Raw genomic sequence first — 20,920 nt, forward strand, 5'->3', positions numbered from 1 at the left:
CTCGACCACCCGCCTGCCGAGGTGGCCGGCCTCCTGGCAGGCGTCCCCACCCACAGGGCACGGGCAGCTCCTCCCAGCCCAGCTGGGAAGACGCGGACACACGAGGACGAGGACGGCAGGCCCCGGGAGCCGCCGCCAGCGCCATGAGCCCTGCGCCCTCCAGGTGCTGGGGAGCCGGGCAGAGCCACCAGGCTGGCGCCGCCCCTTCACCCACCAACGTATGGGGCATCTCCGGGCCGCCAGGCTGGGCCCTGGGCGCGGGGACAAAGAGCTCCAGTCGGCCGCGGCTAGCAGCGTCCAGACCACGGTGGTGGCAGCCCGGTAATTACAGCATTGGGGAGGCCACACGTGGGGGTGGGGACTGCGCCGAGGGGCCCACCGGCCGGCCCTCACCCCAGCGGACACTGGGCCATTGATCCGCGGGCACTCGCTGGCCCCTCCGGGTGAGCCGCTAGGGACCCCTCCAAGCCCACTCCCGCGGCACCGCTCCTGGCAGGCCCGTGCGCCCAAGGGCACTCCTGCGGGCAGCCTGAGGGCAGGCCAGGACCCCGCCCCGCCGGCCTCCGAGGGCGGGCGGCCCCCAGCACCCTCTGCCTGGGCGCGCTTTACGAAGGCAGGAAGACCCCGGCGCCCGGCGCCCAGACCAGGGGGCACTCCCTCCCCAGGAGGACGGCGCCGCAGGCCGCGCGGCCCCCCAGCGCGCGGGGACTGGACCTCCGGAGGCCCCGCCCCCACCGGCCGAGGGGCCTGGGGCGGACACAGCTGTCGGGCCTGCGTGTAAAAATATATCCGCACACGGGGGCGTCCGCGGGGGCGTCCCCGCGGCCAGCGCCCGGCGCCTCTCGCCCAGGCCCGGGCCCGGGCGCTTCTGCCGGTGCCGCGCGCCCCCTGCCCGAGCGGGCCGCCCGCGCGCCGGAGGCGGACGCCCCTCTGGGGGCAGGGCCCGGGCCCCACCGCCCCCACCCCGCCTGCACCCGCGTCGGCGTCGGCCGAGCCCGGCCCCTGCCCCGCGCTGCCCCCCACGGCGGCCTGGGGAGCCACTGCGCGCCACCCAGGGCCAGCGGCCGCCCAGACCGCCCGCTCCGGGGACGCCGGCCAGCCAGGCCGCGGGCCTCCGGGGCGGGCGGGCGGGCGGCCCGCGCAGGTCCAGCGCCCCCGCCGCGGCCTCCCCGCCCCGGGGGTGAACCTGGGCCGCGGGCCGCGCTCGCTCCTGCGCCCGGGCCCGCGGCCGGCCGCGACCCCCGCCCCGGGCCCGGCCCCGCCGCAAGGTCACCGCGCGGCGCCTCCCGCCGCGCCCGCGCTTCCTGCCGGCCCGGCCCGGCCCGGGAACAAAGCGCGGCGCGGAGGAAATCCGGGCGCGGGCGGGACTCACCGGGCGCCGCGTCCGGGCGGGCGAGCGCGGGCCTAGCCGGGCCGCGGCCTCCGGCGCCCGCCGCTCCGCATCCCCGCGGCCCGGGCGGGCGGGTGGGGCTGGCGGCGGCGGGCGCGTGGGGCTGGCCGCGGGGCTGGCGGCTCCGCTCCGCCGCGCCGTGCGCTGTGCCTGGGCCGCCGGCCTCGAGCTGCCGCTCCCGGGCCCGCCCTCTCCCCGCCCCGCGCGCCCCGCCCGCCGCCCACATCCGCCTCCGCCGCCCCGGGCGCCCCGCGCCCGCCCGCCCGCCCGCCCGGGCAGCGCCAGAGGGCGCGGGCCGCCGGCCGGGAGCCCCGCGGTGGGCGCCGCCACCGCCCCGCGCGCCCCGCCTCGCGCCCGGGGCTGGGGCGTCGGACCCTCAGAACGGCCCGAGGGGTGCCCCTCCCGCCCCCAGAGGCCCCTGCCGCCCCCGCCCCGCAGAGCCTGGAGGGCCGGCCCCAGCGGGGACCCGGCGGGGAGGGCCCAGGCCCCGGCCGCGTGCTCGGGCGCTGGCAGGCCTGACCCCGAGGGGCCCCCAGGAGCCCCCTGGTCTGGAGGAAGAGCTGAGCGCAGAGACGGCGGCTTTGTCGGGTGCCTTGGCCCGGCGCTGCCCGGAGCTGGGTGCAGGCACCGGGGGAGCTGAGCGGGCGCAGATCCAGAGGGGCTGGATGGGCCCTGAGCACCCACTGTCCTCTCCACCTGCAGACCCCTAGGACCCTGCGGGACTCCCCTGCTGGACTCCCCTGCTGGACTCTGGTTTGAGCCAGAGTCCCCAGCAGCCACCCCACCCCCCAGGCCCGCGACCGGCCTCCCTGGTGGCGCAGGGGTTGGTCTCCCACCATCGAGCTATCCCAGCCCCTGCGGCCTGAGTCCGACCCCCCGGCCAGGGCACTGACCCCTGTTCTGCTCCCCACTCTGTCCTCTCACCCCCGCGCCTCTGGCCTACACCCCAGCTCTTGTATGCATAAATAATTTTTTTTTTTTTAAAGCAAGAGTGTGACTTGCCTCCAGGGTGCTTGTGTATCGGGGCAGGCGCCCAGAGTCCAGCCGGGGGGCCACAGCCCCCACTCTCAGGACAGCGTCTGCACCCCAAATCAGGGCTCTGGCCCTGCCGCCTGGGCCTGACCAAGAGGACACTCCCTTGGGAAGGACGCCCTGCTCAGGGCTCACGCAGCCCCGGGGCTGGCCTCCCCCTGCGCACCTCTGCCCCTCACCTCCCAACGGCATGAGACCTGAAGGACAAATGAGGGGCGTGCGGTCTCACCAGACACCTGGCCTGAGCGACCTCCACAGACTCCCAAAGCCCATCCCTCACTCACCCAAAAACCATCCCCTGGGCCCCGGCAGGACTGTCTCCCAGGGGCGTGTCCACGCCCACCCCATGCCTGCAGCGGAGGGCAAAGGAGGCAGAAGGGGCTGCTGGCAGCCAGTGGCCACAGGGGGCTTGGGCCAGCGGCCAGCCTCAAGGCCAGAGCCGGAACGCCCGGGCTCACCCGCGCTGCTGGCCAGTCTCCAGGAGGCCCCCCGCCCGCTGAGCAGAGGTCTGTGCCCAGCACCCCAGCGCCCTCTGCCCGCCCAGTCCTGTGTGCAGGGCCCACCCAGGTCACTGGAGTATCCCTGTGGGCAGTGCCGGCCCCTCCTCCTGGGCCTCCCTCTTCACCCCTCCCTCCGGACAGAGGTGACCGGCTGCTGCCTGCCCTGCCACCCGCTGGAAGCCCTTGGGCCAGATGTTTCCAAAAGAACTGCTGTGCGGGCAGCCGGCCCTGCGGCCTTTCTGCAGCTGCCGGCCGAGGGGCAGGGCTCACTGGGCGCCCTCTGCTCAGCGGCAGCTGCAGGACCGTGGTCAGGCCAGATGGCTGCCTGGCTGCTGCACCCGCCACACCACTACCATGGCCTCCCCTTGTCCCTGTGCCCGACACCTCCCCTGCCAAAGAGGGTCTCACGGGCCACCTCAGGCTGCCCGGGACAGCCCCCTCCCGGGCGGTGGGGCCTAGCCCAGACCTTCTGCCCTGGGGCCTCTCCCACCGCCCCCTCCCACGGGACAGGCCTCCTCAGCCACTCCTCCTGGGCTGGCCCTCCTTAGCCTGCTCCCGCCGTTCTCCTGGCCCCGCGGCCTGCATCAGGACCCCCAGGAACATGTCCCACCAGCCAGGGTCACCCCAGGGCCTCACTCCAGCCTGGTTGGGGAGCTGTCCGCCCAGAGCCTGGCCAGCTAGCGGCCCTCCCTACTCAGGGGCTGGTCCAGGGGAGGCCTTGCCCGGCCTCCAAGGAGAGTGGGGAGTCAGGCAGCCTGTGGCAGTCCAGGGGGTGGCATCCCATAGACACAGACCCCACACCTCCCCAGCTGGCTTCCCCGACCCCCTATGTACTGCCCAATCCTAGCACCAGGATGGTGGACACAAGACGAATGGCCACGTGACATGGGCTGGAGGCGGGGAGGGGGCCCTTAAGTGGGGTGGTCAGGAGCAGAGAAGGGCTCTCTGGGAGGGACTCTGGGGTCTGGTACTGCCAGCCCCGTGACTAACCAACCTCTTTGCCAATGAGGTTGTTCAGACTCCAGGTCAAGGGTCATGCCCAAGGTCGGGAGGGATAGGGGGAGGGCAGTGACCTGCCCCCCCAAAACCCCAGGGAGCAGTGGGGGGCCCTGGTTTGAAATCCCCTGCTCTGGGTGGGGCTGGGACAAAGGGGATGATTATTTACATGGTGGGGGGAGCAGGCCCATCCGGAGGGCTCCCCAGTGTGCAGGGTCCGGGATTTGCTGCTCAGCTGCAGGCTCGGGAAGTAAAACGCAGCCGTCCGGGCAAATTTGAGCTTTGGCTACACGAGGAGCCACTCTTACTGCAAGGACGCAGCTCTCCTTCCCGACTCAGCCCCTGCTCTGGTGGCCCAGGACCTCGGGCATCCGCTTTAACAGGATCCCCAGTCCCGCACTGTCCTGTCTGGCCACAGCTCTGTGGCTCCTGGGCACCGAGGAGCCCGGCTGGAGGGCGCCCCCGCCCCGTGCCCAGGGCCACCATCCCCCATGACCTGGGGACTCGGACACTCGGGACTCCAGGAGCAGCACAGGGCCCACTCTGTGGCCTGGGCCCTCATCTCCCTGTGGTACCCCCACCTGCTCCAGGGTAAGGGAACCAGGACTGAGGGATGTGTGAGCCATGTGTGAGCCGGAGCCGCAACCCGCTGGGCGGCCAGCAGGTCAGGCCCCGAGGACTCGCTCCAGAGCTGGCCGGGCCCCGCCCCAGGCCCTTGCAGAACCACAGCCCTGCCTCCCCTCTTCCAGCAGAGCTAGGGGTGCCCCACGCCCCCTGCCCTGCCCCATGGGCCCCCTGGGCCTGGGGCTCCGGCGCTGGGCTGTCCAGTCCTCCCTCAGCACTCCAAGCCCTCTCTGAGCTCCGGGGTGCTTGGGCACGGCCCCTGCACCCCACATCTGCCAGGGTGTGCCCAGTTCCTGAGCCCCACAGGGCACCCCAGGGCACCCGGGGGTCCCAGAAAACCTAGCTGGGGGTCCCTGAGCGCTGGGCCTCTGTTCCAGGCTGCAAGGCCAGGGTCTAGAGGTGTCGGGGCGGGCCGGCGAGGGTCTCAGCTAAATTAGCAAATTCAAAATAAAGCTTCCGACGACGAGGGCGGCCGCCCTTTCACGGTTCAGGGCACCCTCTCGCGCCCCTCCCCGCACCGGCGCGGGCGAGCCGCCCCGCGGAGCCCTGAGCGACCTGGGACGGGGTGCCCGGGCAGACGGAGCAGTCGAACCCCGGGGGGGGACCCCGACGCCGCGCGGCAAGTATCGCGAGAGCCCCTCCCGCTGCGCCCTCCTGCCCACCCGGCGCCCTGGCAGGCGGCGCGCGGGCGGGCGGGGGTGGGGGGGGCGGCCGGGCGACCGCGGCGGTTCCGCCGCTCCGGGAAGTCGCCGCGCCCGCCCCCTCCAGCCCCCGCCGGAGTTTCGCTCTCGCCGGGGCGGGGCGAGCGGCGGGCGGCGCCGGCCAAGTTGGAGCGCGCCCCGCCCGGCGCCCGCCCGGTCCCCGCGCCTCCCCGCCGGGGCGCGCTGCCCCGAGCTCCGCGCCGCCGGGGCGCACCGGGGCGGGCGCGCAGCGAGCGCGGCGGCGAGCGAGGAGCTCGGGCGGCGAGGTGAGCGCGGGGGGCGGGCGGCCGCGGGGGGCGGCGGGGGCGCGGGCCGGGCGGCGGGGGAGCGCCCGCCGGGCGTCGGGGCGCGGCGCCGGCCGCCCGACAGTGAAGTTCGGGGCGCCCGGGCGGGAAGGCGCCGAGGAAGGGCGCGCGCCCGGCCGCGGGGCGGCCCCTCGGCCGCGGGACCCGCCCCCGGAGCTGCCCGCGGCTCGCGGGCCGGCGTTTCCTGCTGGGGCAGGTGCCCGGGGCGGCGCGGCGCCGGGCGCGCTCACGGGCGTCCCGTTTGCGCCCAGGGGATGCCCGCGGCGGCGGCATGGAGTTCCCGGAGCACGGCGGGCGCCTGCTGGGCCGCCTGAGGCGGCAGCGCGAGCTGGGCTTCCTGTGCGACTGCACCGTGCTCGTGGGCGCCGCGCGCTTCCCGGCCCACCGCGCCGTGCTGGCCGCCTGCAGCGTCTACTTCCACCTCCTGTACCGGGACGCGCCCGCGGGCGGCGGCCACACGGTGCGGCTCAGCGGCGACGTCGTCACGGCGCCCGCCTTCCGCCGCCTGCTGGACTTCATGTACGAGGGCCGCCTGGACCTGCGCAGCCTGCCCGTGGGCGACGTGCTGGCGGCCGCGCGCTACCTGCACATGAGCGAGGTGGTCAGGGTCTGCAAGGGCAGGCTCGGGGACAAGGACCCCGGGCGGCCCCGGCCCCCCGGCCCCGGCCCGGAGCCGCCCGCGCAGGCCCCGTGCCCACCGCCTGCCTGGACCCCTGACCTCTGCCCTGCTGCCGGGAAGGCCCAGCGCCCCCAGGCCGGGGTCCAGGCCACCTTCCCTCCAGGAGCACCGAAGCTTCCGCCGCAGCAGCCCCCCCAGTCAGACGGGGCCCTAGACCTGTCCCTGAAGCCTGGCCCCAGGCCCGACCCAGTCGGCCGGTCACCCTCCTGCAGCCAGACGCAGCAGGGGCCCCGGCCACTCGTGAAGAGCGAGCGGGACCCCAGGGCGGGCCCGGAGGACAGCGCCCCGCGGAGCCCCCTGCGGCCACCCTGTGATCCTGCCGCCCAGCGCCCGGCAGGGTGCCCAGAGCCAGCGCCGGCCAGCAGAGTGGGCACCGGGGCGCCGGTGCTGGACGCAGAGCCAGGGGCGAGGGCGGGCACGCAGGGCCCCGGGGGGCCCCTCTGCCTCTGCCCGCTGTGCAGCAAGCTGTTCCCCAGCGCCCGGCTGCTGCAGCTGCACCTCAGCGCCCACTTCCGGGAGCGGGAGGGCACACGGGCCCCCCTCTCGCCCGCCGGCACCGTGCCCACCTGCCCGCTCTGCGGCAAGACCTTCTCCTGCACCTACACGCTGAGGCGGCACGAGCGCACGCACTCGGGGGAGAAGCCCTACGCGTGCGCCCGCTGCGGCAAGAGCTTCCAGTACGCCCACAACCTGAGCCGCCACGCCGTGGTGCACACACGGGAGAAGCCGCACGCCTGCCGCTGGTGCCCGCGCCGCTTCACGCAGTCGGGGGACCTCTACCGCCACGTCCGCAAGTTCCACTGCGGGTTGGTCAGGGCCCTGCTGCTGTGACCCCGGCGGGGGACGCGCCAGGACGGAGGCGCTGCCCCCGCCCCGCCCAGGCCAGGCCCCTCGCTGGGCCCCACCGCCGCGCAGTCTGGCTGGCGCGCCACGCTCGGTGAAGGCTACGGGCACCCCCGGGCCCCCGGTGGGGTGCTGGGACAGAATGGCTCCTCCTGGGGGGTGGTGGCGAGAGGCCGCTGGCACCGCCAGCACAGCTGGCGCTGTAGGGGGGTGCCCGCCCCGCAGGCGGACCGGGCAGCGGCCTCCACCGGGTGGCCAAGCTGCGGCGACTCAGGGCAGAGAAGGCGCTGGAAGGAGCCGCGGAGGCTCGAGCTTCCTGGGAGCCAGACGTCTGCCGTGGGCGATGGGCCGTGGCCTTCCCGCCAGCAGCGACCAGAGCCTGCGGCACCCCACAGGCACCGAGCACCCTGCGAGGCCGAGGGTCAGGGGCTGTACCCAGCCGCCCGCAGCGGGCCCCCGGGGTGAAGGTGCCCCCTACCGGTGGCATTGCCTGGGGCGGGGGGCTCGGGTCACGGCCCCACTGTAGTGGGGGGCCGCCTCAACCGCTGACCCAGAGCAGACCTGCTGCCTGCCGCAGGTGAAGGTGGGCGGCCCAGGAGTCCTCGGCAGCAGCCCCTGGACCCCTGGACTCCAGGCTGCGAGGGGCACCGTGCTGGGGATGCCCGGCCACGTCTAAGTTATTTCCTCTTCTCCTGCCAACACTTGACGTCATATTTATTTGTCCGTCTGGTCTGGAGTGAAGAGACCCGTGGCCTCGTCCGCTGCGGCGGCCTTTGCTCTCCGGGCGCGGGCGGCCGGCCTGGGATGCCCGCCCAGACCCCGGGAGGCTGTGCTCCCGACCATGCACACACGCACGCGTGTGTGTGTGTGTGTGTGTGTGTGTGTGTGTGTCCAGCCGGGTTTGCCCCAGGGCCCCCTCGGGGCAGATGCTGGTCCCAGGGAGAAGCCCCGTCCGGGTACTAGACCCCTCGTGTCCCTGCAGAGACGCATCGGGTTTTTACCGTGAGCCACGCTGAGGGCTGTGCTGGGGCCGCCCGGCGGGGGGGGGGTGTACAAGGGAGGGGGTACGGGCAGGCTTGTGGGCCAGGCGTTGCTGCCAAGACACCTGGGCGTCCACCCTGGTCCTATTGGGAGCAGCAGCAAAGGCGGCCGCACTCCTTCCTGGCTGCGGGGGCACCCTGGGAGCCCCGTCCTGGGCACTGTGCCCGTGAGGTCGACCCCCAGCCCTGACCTGGGGGAGCAGAGCCCCAAGAGGCAGGTTTGGGGGAGGGAAGGCAGGCTGGATGGGGTCTAGATGGAGGACCCCTGATTCTGGGGTCCTGGGTCCTCTCTCCCACCCCTGCCCCAGAAGAAGCCCTGCCCCCGTGACCCCCCACGCCCACCCTCCCTCACCCCTGCACACCACCTTTGTGCCTGCATCCCTCAGGGTCACTGGTGGACCTAGGTGGGGACAGGACTTGGGGTATTCCACCTGGCCCTGAGACCATCTGGGGTCCTGTACCCCACTGGGCTGGGGGATCTGCTCCTGGGAGCTCCCTGAGGCTCCCTGGCCGCTGGTGGACTGGGGCAGGGTCCCGTGTTTGCCCTAAGCTGGCCCTGGCCAACACTGGGGGCTCCCAGAGGCCATGCTCAACAGTGGCTCTGGGCCGTCCTTTGAGGCCTTCCCAGCCCGGACCCCCAAGGCAAGCCCTTGTGGGTTTGCAGAGTGCAGCCCCTGGGGGAGGCTTCTGGGGAGCCCCAGCTCTGCCAAGCTGTGCTCACACTCAGCTCCCTGCGGCACTGAAGCCATCAGCCTCCTGTACCCCCACCCTCCTGAGGCACAGAAGGGCCTAGGGCTGGCCCAGGGTCCTGAAGTGGCAGGCCCAGGGCCTGCCTTCCACGAGCCGCCAGCCTGGTGCTTGCCCCGTCCCCTGGGGCCCCAGGAGGGCCGGCGGAGGGTAGTCCAGAAGGGTCCCCGAAGGCCCGGGAGCCTCAGGGCGGCTGGAGATGGGCCCCGGGGAGGGGCGGCAGGTGGGAGGTGAGGTGTCAGCAGGGCAGAGTGCGAGGCTGAGGGGCCCTGGGGGGGTCATGACTAAGCAGAGAATGGGGGCCCTCGGGCTCCCTCCCCCGGGGTCAGCCAGCTGCCCGCCCCTCACACCCAGTGTCACCCGTCCCTGAGCTCGGGCACCACGCCCTCCCTGGTGGGTTTCTTCCTGTGGACATCCCAAGGGTTCTCAGATGGACACCCTCACAGGTGAGGCTGCAGCTGGACCTGGGGATGGGGGGGCAAGGGGTGCGGGTCTCCGCCCGCCAGCCTCCGCCTTGGCCCCAGCACCTCCCTCCTAAAAGCCCAGGTGGTTCCTTGTCATGGTCATGGTGGCCCGACCCCCCCCACCTCCCTTGCTCTCCGTCCCCACGCGGCTCCACCCAGTCACCTGCTGCGGCACCTCCATCACCCCACCCCCGCTCTCCACCCCCCACCCCAGCTCCACCACCTGTGTCACCGGCTCCATCACCCCCGGCTCCTCCGCCGCATCACCCCAGCTCCAGCTCCACCACCTTCGCCCCCAGCTCCTCCACTGCCCCTCGTCCCCGCCAATGTCCATCTCCACCCCCATCTTCACCACCATGACCCTCACGGCAGGTTCCCCAGACACCGACCCCTGAATCTCAGCTGTCCCGGGAGGACCGCCGTTTGCTGTAAGGTGAGGAGTGCGGGGGAGGGGTCCACTCCTCGGGGCTCCCCCCCCCCCCCCCGTTCCTGTCTGGCCAAGGGTGTCTCCTTGGCTCTGTGGCCCTTTGTCCTCCCCCCGCCCCCAGCAGGAGAAAAGGGTCTGTGCCCTCCGGCCACGCCCGCCCACCTGTCAGTCGGTGCCAGGGAGGACGCCTTGCTTTGCCACAGGGGAGGGGGCTACGGGCCCCACCCCTCTTGCCCTGTCCCCTGGCCACTGCCTTTGCTCTGCAGGCAGGGATGGGGGCAGCGGCAGCAGGGGGCACAGGGCAGTGCTGCTGCGGCCATGCCCGCCACTCTGCAGCTGCGCTGGGCGGGGGCACCGGGATGCGGGCGGCCATGGCAGGGGGCCGCCAGAGTGAGGGGCACCAGGGCGGGGGGCAGTGAGGGGTACCAGGCTGAGGGGGTCACCAGGCAGAGGTTTTGGCAGCAGAGTGGGCGCCTGCTGGGGGCGCGGGCTGCGGTGGGGCTGGGGTGACAGCATCAGTCCCCGGGAGCCCCTACCTCCTCGCCCTGCTCCTGCCTGGACCCCCACAGGGCGTGAGGGGGCAGCAGCCGAGGGGAGCCCACACAGCTGGAGAAGGCGGTCTCCCAAGGCGCAACATGGTGTCCAGGTCGCTGCAGGCTCCAGCCCGCCAGAGCGGTCAGTGGTTCTGGGGGCCCAGGAGCCAGGTTCAGGCTCTGCGCGAGCGGGTGTCAAATCCGCAATGGGCCCCGAGGTGGCCTGCACCGAGACCGGGATGCATGGAGTGCGTGTGCGGCAGCAATGCGGCGGGGCTTACACCATGGAGGTCCAGCCCCAGGCTCTGGAGGCAGGAGCCCGGGGCTGAAGGGGACTCTCGACCACCCCCAAGGTGGCCTGCTGTCCCCTTGGGGCGTCCGGCGTGAGCTAGGCTGTCCTCGGGGACACCAGGCATGTCGGGCCCCTTCCAACTTGACTTTGTGAAGGTCTGTTTCCAAAGGCAGCCGTGCTCCGGGTGCTGGGATGCTCCAGCCTGGATACGCTCTGCCTGGGGCGGTGGCCACGGCCACGCCTGCCCTGCTGGCCAGGGCCACGGTGGACCCGGCCCCCTGCCCGCCCCCCGCCTTCCTCAGCCAGCAGCCCCTCCCATGCCTGAGGTCCTCGGCCTCCTTTTCTGTCACAGCCCTTGGCCAGCACACGGCACCCGGCAGGGGCTGCCCGCAGCCAGGGGTGAAGGGCGGGGCCCAGAGGGTCTGTCCAGCCAGTCTCGAGGGTGGGAGCACAGCCTGCAGCCCAGCAGAGCAGCCTGGCCGGCTGGCCCCTGCCCCACACATGAACATTCCGGGGGGGGGGGGGGGAGATGTTTTTAAAGATGCCCGGAGGCGCAGGCGGGACTGCGGCATGTGAGGCCGGTCTTCGGCTGGGCTTGGTGGGGGCCGATCCCAAGGGAGGGGCCTTCACGGAGCAGGGACTTGGGAACCCGGTAGGGGCAGCACCGCCACCGTCCTGCGAGGGTGGCCCAGCACCCACATGTGACTGGCAGCCCAACCGAGGCGAGCTGGTTCCCAGAGCACCTGCCCTCCCGGGGCCAGGCGCGCCAGCTTCCCATGCGAGGCGAGTGTGGCAGATGCAGGCGACCCACAACGGACACCAGAGCCATGGCGGCCTCCGGGGGACAGCGGGGGTGACTTTCGGAAACCTCGGGCGTGTGCACGGCATAGGCGTGGCCTGTGTCTAACTGGGCTAGGGTCTGTGCGCGCCCCATGCAAGTGGCCAGCAGGGCCCAGATGCCACAGGGGCGGCCGCTGGAACCAGCCCGGCTACTGTGCATTCAGAAATCTCATGTTTGAAACTCCACAGTAACAGGTCTAGGGCCTCCCAGGTGGCCCAGGGGTCAGCCTCAGGTGGTCACTGCTGCGGCCTGAGTTTGATCTCCAGCCAGGGAGCTGCCCTACAGGGAGCAGCAGGCCTCTCCTGTCTCCCCGCTGCTCCCCTCAGCAATGTGTTTCAGTGGATCCACCTGTTCTGCTCCCCACTCTGTCTCTGGTGAACCCTCTCCCCACTCCCCATCTCTGGCCTGTACCCCAGTTCTTCTACATGAGAAAAAATTAAATGTTTAGAGAAAGAAAACAGCAGCGACTGGCAAAGAGAACCACTTTATGACCCCTCTGTGGGCGCAGTGGGGACACACCGGAGCAGGCCGCACTGGCCCACACCTGGCTCAGGGGTCCTTGCCATCCAGAGCCCCACCCGGCCCCTGGAATCAGCCCGCAGTCCTCGGAACACGCGTTGTGACGAAGGTAACGGTGCAGCTCGCCACAGCGACACCCTGGATGGGCCAAGACGCCAGCCCCGGCCCCCGGCTGGCCCTGCACGGCCCATGGCAGCGAATCCACCCTGAGGGCAGGCACCAGGTATGGGGGTAGCCTCCCCCCTGGCCACAAGGGGACAGAGGACACGCCGGCCTGCGCACCTTTGGGTTTCTGGGAGGATATCAGAGAGTAGACAGCTGGCGTCTGGGCTGCTCCGGGGACAGGCCCTGGTGGCTGCCCGGTGGGGAAGGTTTCGAGTCCTCAGCTCATCTGCGTGACCGGCTCATGTGGGCGGGCGGAGACCGAAGGCTGAGCCGCCTCCTTCACCGGTGTCCTCCACTTCCCTGCTCTTTCGTAGGGCGACCCCAGGACAGGCCCCCTCTGTGCTTCCCCCAAGTGTTGTTTTGACCTTTGCTCTGTCATTAAAGCTATATAGGACTTGAAGGCCCCTCAGGTGTGTTCCTGTGCCATCCCCTGCCCCCAGCCCCTCCAGCCGGTTACAGTCAGTCCTGCTGACACTCGCTTTCTGAACACAGCAGCGGCCTGTGTCCGCGCCGCCCAGGGCACACCAGGCGCTCACCCGCTGCTTCCCCGCAGTCCTCCCTGCAGCACGGCAAGGTCCGTGGTGGCCTCTTCTTTCCCAGCAGGGGCCAGCGCGGCTGTGCCGCCGGGATCTATGGGCCCCTGGGTGGCCCGGGGGGCTGTTACGGGCTTGCCCGAGGCACCTCCTCGCTCGCTGGTGCCCATCTCCCCTAGCATGTCCTCCTGGCCTCACCAGGCTCAGACCCTGCCCAGCGTGTCTGTGCCGGCGGGTCGGTCTTCCCCGTGCTCAGGGCCCCTGGCGGCTCGGGGTGACTCGGCTCACGGCCCTCTCCTTTTGCCTTTTAGGCGTCTCCACTCCAGCGTTGAGGAATTCCCCAGTATTTTCTTCTAGCATTTTTGTGGCGTCACTTCTTTTATGTTTATGTCTTAGATCCTTGTAGTTTTAGCTGGCAGGTGGTCAAAGCTGGGCAAGGCCACCCTCCGGCTGGGCCAGCGCCCTCCGCCTGCCTGTGGCTGCCCGTCGCCCCGCGGCGCCACAGCTGTGCCTCGGGCCTGGGCACCGCCGGCCCCGGCAGGGCAGCCGCTGCCATTCCGCTTCCTTCTCCAAGTCCAGGGTTTCTGTGACCCGCAAACACCGACTTTATTGACGCGGCCCCGCGCTACACGCAGCGCGACGCGCACCGCTTCCAGCCGGCTGCTGGGCGCGCTTCACCCGCAGCGTCGCCCCGGGCGCCAGCGACGGCTCGGGAGGCCGCGGGCGGGGCCGGGCCGGGGGTCTGGGGTCTCACGGCCGGCGCGACGCCCCGGCCCGGGCCCGCGCCTCCCCGGCCGCCCTGCGCCCCGCCGGGCCTGCCCCCGGCGCCTCCTGCCGGCCCGACGGGGCTGCTGCACCGCCCGCCGCCACGCCCCGCGCCCCGCCGCGGCCCCGCCCGCAGGCTCCGCGCCCGCGGCGCCGGGAACCCGGGGTCCGGCCCTCGCCTCGCCGACCCCTCCCGGGGGGCGCCGGGCGCCACGCGCATGCGCGCCCGCTCCGGCCGCCGCTCACACGTCACCGGGGCCGCGAGCGCGCCGCTCCTGGGCGTCCCCCGGAAACGGGAGTCGCGGGCCTCAGGTTCCGCGCGCCGCGCCCGCCCTGCCGCGCCTGCGCACTGGGCCGCGCGGGGCGGCGGGTCCTCGGCGCCCGCACGTGCTCCGGCCGCGGGGCGGCCCTGGGATGGGGAGTCCCCGCCGCGTCTCCGAACCCCGGGGTGCGCGCTCGGAGCCCGCGGGGCAGGCGCGTCCTCGCGGGCGGGGTTCGTGGACCCCGGACACCCCTGCCCCGTGCCTCCGCGCCCGTTCTGGAGGAAGCCGCGGCCCATCCCGCCCGCCTTCCCGGGGCTCCGCCGCCCTCCTGCCCGCCAGCCCGGCTGGAAGGAGCGGGGCCGGAGCAGTGCAGGGGGTGTCACCGTTGCCTGCAGCCCCCGCAGCTCTGGCCTGACGGGCGGGGGTGGGGGGTGGCGGCCGTGGTGGCGCTGGCTCCAGCGGGCTCGCAGCGCTGCCGACCTCCAGCTGCAGTAATTCTGGCCAAAGCAGTGGTTCGGACCCACTTATTATTTGTCTCTCATAATAAGAAACCTGGGACAGGCCGGCTCTCTGCTCTGCGGCCCAGTGGCCTGGGGCCTGGCCCGGAGCTCGTCCTGCTGATGCTCCAGGGCCCGGAGGGGAGGGGAGAGGAGAGGAGAGCAGGGAGGGGCTGGGCCGGGACTCCAGGGGCGCGAGGGTGTGCTCAGTCGGGGGCTGGCTCAGAGATGGGCCAGGTGGCCAGGGAGGGGCTAGGGCCACAGGGTGGGGGAGTTTGAGCTCTGAGCCCCCAGCCTGGGACCCCAGGAGGAAGCTGTCACGTTTCTTTCATTTATTTATTTTAAGATTTATTTATTCATGCATACAAGAACCGGGGTACAGGCCAGAGGCGCGGGAGGGTGAGAGGATTCACCAGAGACAGAGTGGGGAGCAGAACAGGCAGATCCACTGAAACCCACTGCTGAGGGGAGCAGCGGGGAGACAGGAGGGTGGGCTGCGCCCTGTGGGTAGCTCCCTGGCCAGGGGTCACACTCAGGCCACAGTGCCTGCAAAGGCTTCATAGCGCTGAGACTTAACCCCTGCGCCACCAGGGAGGCCCCTGTCACGTTTCTTTAGAAGAATTGACTGGAACATGTACTAAGACTCATGCTTCCATCTTTCACATGTTTTGTGGGGTGATGCAGGCTCAGCCTCAGCACACAGGCAGGGTTGACCTGTGCACACCTTGTAGACCCTCCTGTGGCACAGCTGTGTTCGCTGCCCCAGGCCCCACCTCTGACCGTTGCCCCCCCCCCACTTGGCTTTGCCCACCACCGACCTTCATGGGAATGGACTCTCAGGCAGAAGGTGCCGCGGCCTGTGGACGTGGGGTGGACCCCACAAGTGCACCCAGCGTCGTGAGTGCATTTCTCTACCTTCTGATTGTTTCGATGGCGTCTTCTGTCCTCGAGCTCCCTGGGCATAAGAACACCGGTCCTCAGCGCCCTGCAGGCTTTGTCTGAACCCCTGGCTGTGCTGTCGGCGAGGCTTCTGGTGGATAGCAGCCTGCAGCAGTGAGGCTTTGGGGGTCATTCAAGGGCCAGTGTCCAGGCCCTGTCCTGTGCACAGGGCCTGTGTCGGCCCAGAGGAGGGCTGTGGTGGCTTCGGGAGGCCAGGCTGGCTTGGTGATGCCAGGTGGTTTCCACCCTCTGCGTTTTGGGGGTAGAGCCCTCTGTTGTTCTAGCATGTTCTTTTGGTGGCAATAAGTATGTGTGGACTGTCTCTCCCTTTATATCCTCTTGCCGAAGCACAATATGCAGACCACAGGTCCCTGCTGGAAAGGGCACTGCTCATGAACAGTCCACACGCGTCCAATTCCGGTTCTCAAAACATTAGCAATCACGGTGTCCTTCTCACACCATGGGTTTGCCCTGTTAAAGTGTGCGGCTCAGTAGGTTGAGTATATTCAGGGAGTTGCAGAACTATCAACCCAGCATCACAGTCCAATTCCAGAATATTCCATCGCCTTGAAAGGACCCTAGGCCTCACTGCTCCCTTGCGCCAGCCCTGATGAGCTTTTGCTTCCTTGGCTTTGCCTCTTCTGGAATTTTCATGAAAATAAGCAAACACTGGCGTCCAGCTGCCCCGCCCAGCAGCATGCTGCCAGCCCTGCACAGCCTGGGCCTGGCCTCACACCTTTTCACAGCTGAGTAGTGCTCCACGCAGGGATGCACTCTGTCCACTCAGCCTCTGAGGGCACGTGTCTCTCTCTCAGGCGGCCTGTGGGGGGCTGTGCCGAGCTCCCACGCCCGTGGATGGCGCCCCTGTCTTAGGCCCTGTGTCTCCACCTGGAAGCGAAGCCTCCAGGTCGCATGGTCCTTCTGCGGTTAATCTGTGCAGGGGATGATAGGCTCTTGTGCCAAGCGCCCTCCCAGGGGGCCTGAGTGAGGCTCTTGTCCCCTGACCACAGAGCCGCTGAGCCCTCTGGGCTGACTAGGCATCTGTCCTCATGGGGCAAGGCCGGGCCTGTCGTGTGCGTGTTTGATTGGGTCCCTTGTCTTTTTATCATCAGCAGGTTGAAGAGTTGTGTGTCCCTGTTGTGACACACAGTTGTCTTTTCACCTTCTTGATAGTGTCTTTTGAAAATCACATTTTTTAATTTTTTGGAAGTGAAATTTTTCTTCTGCTTATGCTCTTGGTGTCATGGTTAAGGGAACATTCCTGATCAAGGCCACGGACTGTCCTGAGAGTTTCTTTATGGCTCTAGCTCCCCACGTGGGTCTTCGATGCATTTTGAGTTTGCTCTTGGACTTGACGTGACGGTGCAGCTTCATCCTCTTGCACAGAGGGCCCAGCGCCCCCGTGCCACTTGCCAGGAAGTGGCTTTTCCCCCTGACGGGCCTGGCCTGGGTAAGGGAGCACCACAAGGGCTTGTTCCTGGACGCGGCCCGCGCCTAGCCCGTCTCTCCTGCTCAGCCTTGGTCGCTGCTGCTTGTGTGAAGCTCAACGTCGTGCGAGGTCTCCGGCTGCGTCTCCCAGTCAAGGATTGTTTTCGTTATTTTGGTCCTGCACATTTCTTTTTTTTTCCCAAAGATTTATTTATTTATTTATTTATTTATATAAGCACTGGGTACTGTCAGAAGCGCGGGAGGGTGAGCGAATTCACCAGAGCCAGAGCGGGGAGCAGAGCAGGCAGAAGGACCGAAGGACACTGCTGAGGGGAGCAGCGGGCGGCAGGAGAGGTCTGTGCGCCATGTGGGACCCTCCTCCACTGGCCGGGAGCAGCCGGGGATCGAACCGGCACCGCAGAGGCCGCGGGCAGCTTCGTAACCCAGCGCTCAACCGCTGCGCCACCGGGGAGGCCCTCTCCAGCCTTATTCTTTTCCAAGACTGTTTTGGGCATGTGGGACCCCCCGCAATGCCTTCTGCATCTGGGGACTGGCCTGTTTCTGTGGGGAAAGCCGCTGGAATTTTCTCGTAGGTCATGTTCGATTGTCTTGCTTTGGGGAGGATGACACCCTTGCAGGACTGAGTTTCCTCCCTGGGAACAGGGACCTCACCCCATTTGTCCCCTGCGTGACCGGCTGTAGTTCCAGAAGCAAGGCTTCCCGTGGGATCAGAGCTTGAACTCCGACAGCACAGGCAGCGCGGTTCCTGCTCTCCCCTGGGATGTTTCTGCCTCTGGTGCTTGGCCCTCCCACCCACTTCACAAGTGCTCACCTCCTCGCTCCAGCGCCCCTTTCCTGGAGCAGAGCCCCCACCAGGGCTGAGCTTTGGCTTGTCTGCTGCACGGTCTTGGCGCTCAAGGCAGCGCCCAGCCCGCAGCCCGGCCTGAGTGCCGCGCCCCAAGAACGGGGCTTGTCCGCGCGACGCCCACTCTGCGGCCAGCGAGCCTCCCCCTGCCCCTGCCGGCGCTAGAGTTCCCGCGACGGGCTGGACTTCCTGGCAGGAGCCCTGGTCGGGAGGGGATGTCCGTCTGGGCTCTTCGGTGCGTGCAGCTGACCTACGGCTTCCCGGCCACACCGGCGGCACCTCTCCCTTGCCCGCCCAGCCCCGGGCGTCCGCTGAGGCGGGGCCTGTCAGGGCCGCTCCCCCTCCCGAGGGTGCGGGGTGGCCAGCATCCGGCGCCACCTGGCCTGCCTGCTCATACCTGCCATTGCCGCGGTGTCCAGCACCGCCTCATCCGCTCCCCGCGTGCCTGCTCTGGCCTGGGCGCCCGCCCGGGCCGCCTGCTGCACAGCCTGCCCTCGGCCGTCCTTCCCTGGGGCCTGTCAGTGGCTGTTCCCTGCAGAGGCGGCTGCGCCCACCTCCTCACCGGCTTGGGGTGCCCAGCAGGGGGTACACAGCTGCTGTGGTCTCCAGGCTTCTGCTCCAGAGCCTCCCCAGCCCTCCGGCTGGGCCCTGCCGTTTGCGCTGCCCTCAGTGGCCGCGCTTCCCCCCCAGAAGCCCCGCGCAGCGGTGTCCGCCCTTGGCGTTCCTGCCCCATGCAGGGCCCTCTGTGTGCTTCCAAGGCCGGGGCAGCCGCCTCCTCTCTCCTTGCCTGCTCTGGGCCATTCTCCCCAGGGGCTTGTCGGCCCTCGTGGCTTTCGCTCCCTACCCCCGCGACCGAGACCGTCCAGTTCTGTGGCTGGGCGCTCCTCGCTGGGCAGAGGAATGATTCGCTGTCCTCTTGACGACTCGCCAGGCCCCTCCGTCCATGCCATAGGGGGCGTCAGCCTTGACGGCTGGCGAGCCAGGCCATGGTCCTGGGAGGCGGGTCTCGTCCACCTGGCTCAGGGGTGGCGCCCCTGCCCCTGCCGCCTGCCTGCCTGGCCCGACCAGAGCCCTGCCGGCCACTGCTCATGGGCCCTGCCGGCCACTGCTCATGGGCCCTGCCCACCTGGGTGACAGCAGCCCTTGCGCCGGGTGACCCCTCAGCCGGTGACCAGTGTGAGCCCCGCTTTGTAGGCCTGGCCCCGCAGGGGTGTGTGGAGGAGCCCGGCCAGCCACTGCTGGGCCGCCGCCTGCCGTCAGAGGCCTCCCCCCGAGTGGCCGCGGGACGTGAGGTGGCGCATGGCCAGGCTGGGGTTCTGCCAGCAGGCACAGGGCCGCCCCTGCCCTGCCCCTCCTCCCTGGGAACCCCACTGAGCCCTGCCTCGCCCCTCCTGGCCTGGTCCTCAGTGGGGTCGCGGGCAGTCCAGAGACAGGCAGCGTCTGTGACTTTGGAGGCAGGGACCCCGCGCTCCAGCCCCCCCCCCCCCCAGCGTCTCCCGCCATGGAGGCCCCCGGCCACACCGAGGTTGGGGAGAAGCGTGACAGGTGCCTGATGACAGCGTGAGTCCAGGGCCCGGCCAGGAGTGGCCAGTGAGGCCTCCTGAGGAAGGCTCGCGGAAGCTGGGAGAGAAGGCGGCAGTGGACACGGGGCAGCTCAGGACCACTGTGCAGCTGGGCAGCACCGCGGGGCCAGGGGGCAGGGAGGCGGGGTGAGGCGCTGGGGCAGGTGGCCCTGCCAGCGTGGCTTGGGGTGCATCTGGGGCAGAGCTGGGCCCCAGCCCACTGCCCCTCTGGCTCCCTGGAGCTGCACTGGACCTCAGGAGGGGGCGGCGTCCTGGGGGCAGCGCCCACGCGGCAGGCTGTCAGACCCTCTGCTCAGGCCCGCGCCCTCCCCCGGAGCCAGGACTCCCTGCTCTGGCCGCCACGGCCGGGGAGGGGCGCTGCGCTGCGCGGGCCGAGGGGGCGGCTCCAGGGGTCCCGCCAGGCGGGTGAGCATCCCCAGCCCTGCGCGGAGGAGGCGCCGGCGGGGCGCGGGGCTCGGCGGGCTCTCGGGCGCCGTCCAGTGGCGGGGGCGCGGCTGCTCGCCCCGGCCTGGCCTGCGGCCCGCGGCGCGAGGCCCGCTGGGCGTGGGGTTCGCCCCCAGTGGATACTGGACGGGCTGAGCCCCGAGAGCGCCGCGGAGCCGCTGGGTGGACGGCGGGCGTGGCCGCCGGAGCCCGAGGGCCGTCTCCGGGGCCGCGGGCCGGTCTCGCCCTGGGGGCTGGACGCGCCGTCCTGGAGGCCTGCCCGCCCGACGGCGCCTGGGGTTTCCAACCCCGCTCCGGAGCCCGGCGCCTCCCGGAGGACCCCGGCGCTCCCCGCACCCGCCCGGGTTTACACTCGGCTTCGCCGGCTCTGGCCGCTCCTCGGCCGCCAAGGTCGCTTCTGTGCAAAATGCCCCAACTTGTAACTCGGTAAACGGGGCAGAACCGCCTCCCCGGGGGTGCAGGGGGAGCCCAGCGCCGTGGGGCTGTCCGCAGCCCCTGCAGCACCAGTCCCAGGCCAGGGAGCGGCCCTCCTGTCTCCCCACTGCTCCCCTCAGCCGTGGGTTTCAGTAGATCCGCCTTTTCTGCTCCCTGCTGTCTCTGGGGTGTCCTCTCACCCCCCCCAACTCTGGCCTGCACCCTAGTTTTTTTTTTTAATGAGGCAGAAGGGCCTCCCCTGTGGTGCAGCAGTTGACGATGGGTTGCGAAGCTGCCCGCAGCCTCTACGGCGCCGGTTCAATCCCCAGCTGCTCCCCGGCCACCGGAGGAGGGTCCCACATGGCGCGCAGACCTCTCCTGCCGCCCGCTGCTCCCCTCAGCAGTGTCCTTCGGTCCTTCTGCCTGCTCTGCTCCCCGCTCTGGCTCTGGTGAATTCTCTCACCCTCCCGCGCTTCTGACTGTGCCCAGTGCTTGTATGAATAAATAAATAAATCTTAAAAAAAAAAAAATGTGACAGAAGCTGGGCCGCCCCGCACTGTGGCTGCAGTGGCTCCTTGCGTCTGACCTGCTGTTCACTGCGTGAGGTCCAGGGTGGGCCTTGCCTCGCCCCTGTGTCCAGACAGCCCCCACATACCCAGCAACTGCAGGTCAGTGACTGTTGGAGGCCTCAGACCGCCCCAGTGGGCCCTCCAGCACCTGCCCCCAGGGCGGCCTAGAGTGACCTCCTTAGGACCTTACCAGCTCGTCCTGCTTTTTTGAACTTTTTTTTAATTATTGTGGCAAAATGTAAGCCCCACCACAGTCACCCCGAGGCGGGCCGATGCGCATCGCACACCCGTCTCCCCACCCAGACTCAGCCCCCGCTGCCCTGTCCCTGCCCCGCCTGCCTCCCCGGGCCTCATGTGGGGGCCCAGCCCCGCTGGCTTGGCGTGCAGCAGGGGTGCTCGCTGCCCTAGCCCTCCTGGACGGCCCCGTGGTGACCCGCCTTGCGTGGCAGGTGCCTGCCGTGTCCCTGCCTTGTGGCCACTGGGGCACCTGCTGGGAGCGGCTCGCTGGCCCAGGGTGGCCTC

General features: G+C 70.2%; 1 protein-coding gene across 1 annotated transcript; it reads left to right on the top strand.

Moving 5' to 3' along the window:
• Positions 1 to 5,819: 5,819 nt before the first annotated feature.
• On the top strand, positions 5,820 to 7,058 carry ZBTB42 (zinc finger and BTB domain containing 42; the record flags this gene model as incomplete). Its single annotated transcript, XM_084240436.1, has 1 exon — positions 5,820 to 7,058. One exon carries the CDS (start codon positions 5,820 to 5,822, stop codon positions 7,056 to 7,058), a length of 1,239 nt encoding a protein of 412 aa, XP_084096562.1.
• Between the last annotated feature and the right edge of the window lie 13,862 nt (positions 7,059 to 20,920).

This window comes from Talpa europaea (genome assembly GCF_964194135.1).
Source record: "Talpa europaea genome assembly, chromosome: 8".
NCBI classification, from domain to species: domain Eukaryota; kingdom Metazoa; phylum Chordata; class Mammalia; order Eulipotyphla; family Talpidae; genus Talpa; species Talpa europaea.